General features: G+C 37.9%; 2 protein-coding genes across 5 annotated transcripts in view; one reads left to right on the forward strand and one right to left on the reverse strand.

The window, feature by feature from the left end:
• The window catches only part of LOC108723490 (sulfhydryl oxidase 2), a 5,246-nt gene extending 3,099 nt beyond the window's left edge, over positions 1–2,147 (forward strand). For all 4 annotated transcript variants that reach the window (XM_018449292.1, XM_018449294.1, XM_018449293.1 and 1 more), the window contains exon 4: positions 255–2,147. In XM_018449292.1, coding sequence (XP_018304794.1) covers positions 255–1,686 — 1,432 coding nt within the window. In that variant the 3' untranslated portion in view covers positions 1,687–2,147. The remainder of the gene's footprint in view (positions 1–254) is intronic.
• Positions 2,148–3,979: 1,832 nt separating this feature from the next.
• On the reverse strand, positions 3,980–5,162 carry LOC108723460 (probable palmitoyltransferase ZDHHC24). The gene has a single exon (XM_018449246.1). The coding sequence runs from the start codon at positions 5,035–5,037 to the stop codon at positions 4,198–4,200; it is 840 nt and encodes a 279-aa protein (XP_018304748.1). The 5' UTR covers positions 5,038–5,162; the 3' UTR covers positions 3,980–4,197.
• Between the last annotated feature and the right edge of the window lie 1,807 nt (positions 5,163–6,969).

Genomic DNA, 6,969 nt, shown 5'->3' on the forward strand with positions numbered 1-6,969 from the left:
ATTTCGGTACACAGTTCGTTAGACTACAATTGTGGTATATATGTCAAGTACATACATATCATATTTAGTAATTCAAGATTGAATTATTTAAAGCATTTTAAGATCTAGCTTCGACCTTATAGGGCTCTTATTTATCAATTCTAATAAGGGTTAAATAAAATTTTTTCACTGTTGTATTTAACTGCGTTATTTGTTATTTACGCACTCTATATTTACGTTACAAAGATACTTTAATATATTCTATTTGTACACAGGAATGTTGAAATAACGGACATATGGAAAACAGCATCTAGCAGTGTAAAGCATTTCTTCCTGATTTTCGAAAGCACGGATTCACACTTGGGCGCGGAAGTCATTCTTGATCTACATAAAATCAGCAGCTTACAGATACGTAGAGTGACTTCCGACAACGAACTATTGTGCGTAATGAACAAAGTTACCAAGTTCCCAACTTTGATAGCCTTTGGACGCAATGAATCACAAAGGATTATCAGCGTGAGAATACCGACGAGGCAGGGAATTCGGCAAGCTATCAAGGATTATGTAATTGCGAGAGGAGTGAATATCGACGAGATGGTTACGACAGTGTCCCATAATACTGTGCATATTGTGGAAATCACACGTCAAACAACAATTGCAACAATTACAAAGAATCACCAAGTGGTAGAGGAACAATTACAATCGTCGAAAAACACCAATGATTATTTGTATCAAGTTGATTTAGAAAATGCGCTACGTTATTCAATCAATCACGAGATATCTTTGATCAGGTCAATAGACGGTGAGAAAATGAAGGCATTACGGAAATATCTTATGGTGTTGGCGACATATTTTCCTCTGCGACGTAATAACGTATATTTGGAGGTAATACGCGACGTTGTCGAGAAGAAGAATGCTATGACCGGCGAAGAGTTCAGCCAACTAGCGAAGACAACGGAGGAAGAAATGTCGCCGGTATACTCGGGAGCGCCCCGTCAATGGATAGGATGTAAGGGAAGTACGGATTCATATCGTGGATATCCTTGCGGATTATGGACCATGTTTCACATGCTAACTGTAAATTTCGCATTAGAACGCAACAAAGATGTTACTCAGGCTTTCTCACGAGATCCTACGGCGGTGCTACGGGCGATGCATGGCTATATTGGAACCTTCTTCGGTTGCGCCGACTGTGCTGCGCATTTTCTGGAGATGTCCGACAAAAACAAGATATTTGACGTGCGTAGCAAAGATGAAGCAGTGCTCTGGTTATGGCAGGCACACAATCAGGTAAACACCCGATTATCAGGTGACGATACGGAGGATCCCGAGCATAAAAAGATACAATATCCCGCGGCTGAGCACTGCCCGGTATGCAGACATGTTAACAATAGCTGGAACGAGGAGGAGGTTTTACGGTATCTAAAAATCAAATATGGCTATAAAAGCATCAAGTTCGATGAAATCAGCGCTTCTGATGAAGTAGATGTCACTAATGGCAACGACTCGAGAATGAGGCTGGAAAGACTCGCCAAGGAGACGAAGCGCGCCACGGCTTTTGGTTGGGACTTGAACGTATTCGATATCAGCATCTGCGTGGTATTGTATGTTACTTCAGCTGCAATACTCGTGTTAGTATGCATCAAGTTCGCCGTTAAAAGGACATATAAAAAAAAGAGTCACATTAATCTACTGTCTAAAGTATAATCTTTTTCTTATACTTTGCACTACATGCGCATAATCGTGTAACGTGTTTCTGGACCAGTAAGTATCACTCAGGCACTTAAGTTTCAAGATAACTCTTAAATTTCAAATTCTTTGGTTGTGATATCCTCCAAATATAATAATCATTCCAACGGCGACGAAAGTCGAATTCGGGCGAATGCAATTCAAGAATTTTTCTGCATTAAACTGATAGCGCCAATAGCGAAATAGCATTGATGATAAGAAACCAAGAAATCAAAATGAATTTAAGCTTTACAATAATTTAAAAACACACTCTCTCTCTCTCTCTCTCTCTCTCTCTCTCTCTCTCTCTCTCTCTCTCTCTCGATTTCAAGTAAGGAAACGTTTAACCAGAATCAGATGTTTTGCAGATTATATAAAAAATATATTGAATTTTTTTACTGATCAAAGCAGCATGCATTTTATATCGAATGCTCTCAAAATCAGACGATATATTCTTTCGTGTTTTTCTAAATGAAAATTGAATTGCGATCAATTATAAAATTCTCTTCAAGATTTTCAAACTATATTATGTACTTTGTAATGTTTTTAAACTCGTCCAAAGAATATATCTTTATTATATTATCAAGTTTTGTGAAAAGTGGTTTCTATTTAGATATTCGCATCATGTAAAAGATAGAAATATAGATGTATGTCTGATTACAATATACGAGGATAGTTCGAAAAGTTCTTAGTCTGATACAAAAATGACACCACAAATATCAACCTGTTATAATTTTGAACAAGTTTGATTCATCACAGGGCTATTGTTGAAATTTCAGACAGATGCGTTCATTAGTTCCTTTGTTTTGGTTGTGTAAAGCAACCAACTTTTGGTTACATCATGACAATGCACCAGCTTACATTTCTTCAATTGCAGTTTACCAAATTTCGTAAATTGGTCCCGTAAAGCACCATTTCACCAGATTTCACATAATCTTTCATCATTTCTGTGTCAGGCTGAGAATTTTTCAAACTACCCTCCCAGAAAGGTATAAAAAAAAATGACAAGAATGACTCAAGTACATAATTCATAAAATACAGTCAATTATTTAATCTCACTATATGTACAGAATAATGTGTGTTGTCTCATCTTGCTGTAGCATGTTAAAGATTATATGCATTTATAATCATGAAACCAATATGTCAAAAAATAATACCAGTGTTTAGCGCTTCTTTACCTGAAAGCGATGTGATTGATCGTAAAATGATTTTCTCTCAGAATTATATTATTATTATTATTAATTATATTGGAAATCCTAAACAGTATAAAATCACAATACAATTAATTACCATAGTATATCAGATATCGAAAAATAATACTCTATTTTATTCTAGCTTCATGCGCTTCCTGAAATAATTTATATGCGCCTTCCTTTTATATTATTATATATAGTTCGTTTACACTTTATATTATTGACATGAGAAACTTTATACTGTTTAGGGTAAATAAATGTTCAGATAAGGAAAAAATTGTACACATGATTGTTGATATTTAATTAAATATTAAACAAAATGTCAAATCTTATAATCTCTGGTTGGTATAATGTAATTGTAAACTCGAGTAATCATAGACCATGTTCCAAAATTTACTCTAAGCGTTGAAAATTTATAGCTCATGTTACGTGTACTACAGATTTTCAATACTAGCAGTGAATTTTAGAACACAATGAGAGAGATTGTATAAAAGATTATGTGATTGGGAGTTACAAATCACAAATGACTATACTGATAAAAGTCGATCTTTTATGAATATTTAATTTGTAAATAGGTATCTGAGAAAAATTATTTCTTCCTTTTACTGATTATGTATATAAACCATTGTCTTTCTTATATGTACAGTTTTTTATAATAAAATACTCATATAATGTACAATTATAAATATTCTGTTGTCTTTAAAGATAATAACAAAATCGACATGCTTCATAAAGTATTTCAAACAATCATAAAGTTTTCTTTGAAAAATAATACATTAGGCAATTAAGGACCGATTGTTCCACCCTTCAATAAATTTTATGAGTTAGGTAACTAGCAAGATTACCCAGTCACACATGCGCAGATTGCCAAGACCTCCTAGTGTATAAAATTTACCAAAAGGTGGAACAACCAGCCTTAAGAAAGTCAGAAGAAAGTTGGGAAATTTTTGACGTGTTCATTCAGCCTTATCATAAGAGACAATTAATGTTAATAATTAATGTACTTTTAGATGTGCCAAAAAAATATATGAAGGTTTGTGTATATATACTAAATAAAATTATACAATGTGTATTTGATAAATCTTGTTTACAACAGTTACACAGAATAGATAATATGCTTTAAAGTGTAATAAATTATTAATTACTTCAGTCAGTATGCTTCGTGTTTAAAAAAGTCAAGTCTTTTTAACCATTGAAATTAGTCTGTTCTTTGGCCATCAAGGTATCTTTGATACTCTTTAATGTTTGTAACGCATCTCATAATTTGAAAAGAATCACAACACTTAATCACAGTAATTCAATCTTTTTTCAAACACAAGTGATGCCATGAAATTCCATCGTGAGGCAACTGTGACTTTATATAAGGAAGCAGCCATGTTAGATACCATCGTTCTCCAAATACCTCCCTAATGTTGTCCTTCCAACCCATATTATACGTAAAATCTTTCCTGTTGCTCTCATTGCCCACAATGCCCCTGAGAATCAAATTAAAGTGATAAATGCACAACACTCCGGTATATAAAGTGCCCACCGCCGACATGACATACAGCAACAAGTAGAATTGATCGATGGAGCTGTCGAAGCCAAAGAAGAAGATTGCGACGGGAAAGATCATCTTGACGATAGACATTGGAAATTCGAAGGGTATCCTGCTCCAAATGAAGAGATTGCCGTAGCAGAAGGCATACGCTGCACCAAGGAACAGGTACCACAGGAACATGACAAAGTACCTATGATTGTAATAGCCTATGCAACAGCCAGTGAATACGCAGTGGTGATCGCGTTTGAGGATGCAGGTATCACAGGTATTGCAATGCCACGAGCGTGGCGGTGACAAGCATTCACAGGCTGCGCAAAGCCTCCAACCGTCCGCTGCCTTCGCAGTGCTTACTGGTACTATCTGCCCACTGGTGCTGGTGTCGCACAGCACCGTATACGTAAAGTTACCTACAATATTCAACATAATGAAGTTGCCAAGGACGAAATGGAACATGTACGTCAAGCTCGCGTCCCTGTACAATTCTGGTAAGACTATCCACAATCCAAACCAGTACATGAGTGGTGCTACAGTCAGGACGAAGGCCATTGACAGCAGATCGCTGATAGTCCGCGGCCACACTTTTCTCCGGATCACCATCGTAAAGTGAGTTCGTTTCTCTCAAATTACATTAATTTCAGCTGCTTCTTCACTTTTACTGTCGTTGCTTTATCCAGTTTCTTAGAATAGAAATACGACTAATCACTAATGCCTACTGTACATACACTGCGTGCATTGAGTGCATTCAGTACCATAATCACTCACTGAGCGCTCAGTGAGCTCTTGTATCTGTTTGGTCTATATTTTTAGTTCTAACGGAATATGCCAATAAGATGCAAGTGCTCACTGAGCGTTCAGTGAGCGCATTCAGCGGACTCAACAGTTGAATGAGGGCTCGCTGTTATTGGTGTATTCTTTTAGATCATCCAATCAGAATTTTAGATCTAGAAGAATACATCAATAGCAGCGAACGCTCACTCAACTGTTGAGTCCGCTGAATGCAGCCAGTGAGCGGTTGTAATACTGAATGCACCCATTCAATATCACGGCCGCTCAGTGCGCTCTTGTATTATATCTGTTTGATTTATATTTTTAGTTCTAACAGAATATACCAATAATATGCAAGCATTCAGTGTAGCACTTCTTCTTCTTTGTTCTTCTTATTGGCTCTCACCTCCAAGTAGATAGTAGGAGGACGATACGACAAGGTCACGTCTTAATGTGGAATAGTGCTGCGTTGATTGTAAATCGGCACTAAGGTAGGATATGTATACGGGCATGCGCCGAGGTGGAGCAGAATACTCACACCATAACTTTCGCGACGGAGTGCCGAGCGGAGTAGACGCTCCGCTAGGATAGAGGAGGGAGGGGCAAAAGCAGGACTTGCGCCTGCGCGGACGTCGCGAGAAGGCGCGAAATAATAATACATATGAATCAAAAGGGATTATTACAAGATCTGCTAAAACTAAGAATTAAGTGACAAATGCTTTCCGAGGGATTAGAAATAGCTTGCAAAAATTTAAAGTAGGAGTCCCCCTCATCTGAGACGCGATCAACTGCCCGCCGCAGAAAGAGGGCTTTAGAGTAAGTATCCGAACAATTATATATAAAGTGAAAAATGTCTTGTTGAGGAAACCCGCATGTGCAAGAGGAATTATCGATCAAATTTTTGCGAAAAAGACTGGAATTAAGATTATAATGGTTTGAACGCAACCGGTTGAGAGTAACGATTTCCTCCCTGGAAATCTTTTTTCGGAAGTACCAGGGTTTGAGGATCTAGAGAAAATGTGCTAAAAAAAGAAGGTGCCCTTAGAAGAGTTATCAAGGTAACGGTAAAAGTCGCTCTGTATGTCCTGATTGATTATGACAGAAAGGTCTGAGTACGGAACTTTAAAGTTTGGTTCAATGCCTTGTCGTATGGCTCTCTTGACGAGGTTGTCAGCCTTTTCATACCAACGATACCGTGATGAGAAGGGACCCAAATGAATTGCACCCTCATGCCGGCGTTCGCAGCCTCCTCCAAGCGCGCCCTTATTAGATGAATAAGATAATTATTGGTGCGGTTACGGAAACCCCGAATAGCCTTCAGGACGCTCTTATGGCTCTTGCACACTGGACGCGGAAAAGTTTACCGCGCGGTAAAATGCAATGCGGTAACCAATGAACATGTTAGGAGCTGTAAACTCATTGGCTACCGCGTCACATTTTGCCACGCGGCAAACGTTTCCGCGTCCAGTGTACAGGAACCATTAGAATCGGTGACGACTGTGATGTAGGTCAGATGGAGATCAAGGGCAACAAGGATTGCATTATAAATTGCAAAAGCTTCAGCGGAGAAAACTGAGGTGTAAGAGGAAAGATTATACATGACTTCAGCGTGGATTTGAGGGGAATAGACAGCGGCTCCGACGTAAGTGTTGTGATTTTGTCGATTTTGGAACCGTCCGTATAAAATATCGTAGAGTTAGGACATGGAAAGTTAGTTCGAATATGGGTTGTGCAAATTGTTTTGGGAGCTGGTTAAGGGTGTCG

Source organism: Mycetomoellerius zeteki, unplaced genomic scaffold (genome assembly GCF_001594055.1).
Source record: "Mycetomoellerius zeteki isolate Tzet28-1 unplaced genomic scaffold, Tzet1.0 scaffold241, whole genome shotgun sequence".
Lineage (NCBI taxonomy): Eukaryota > Metazoa > Arthropoda > Insecta > Hymenoptera > Formicidae > Mycetomoellerius > Mycetomoellerius zeteki.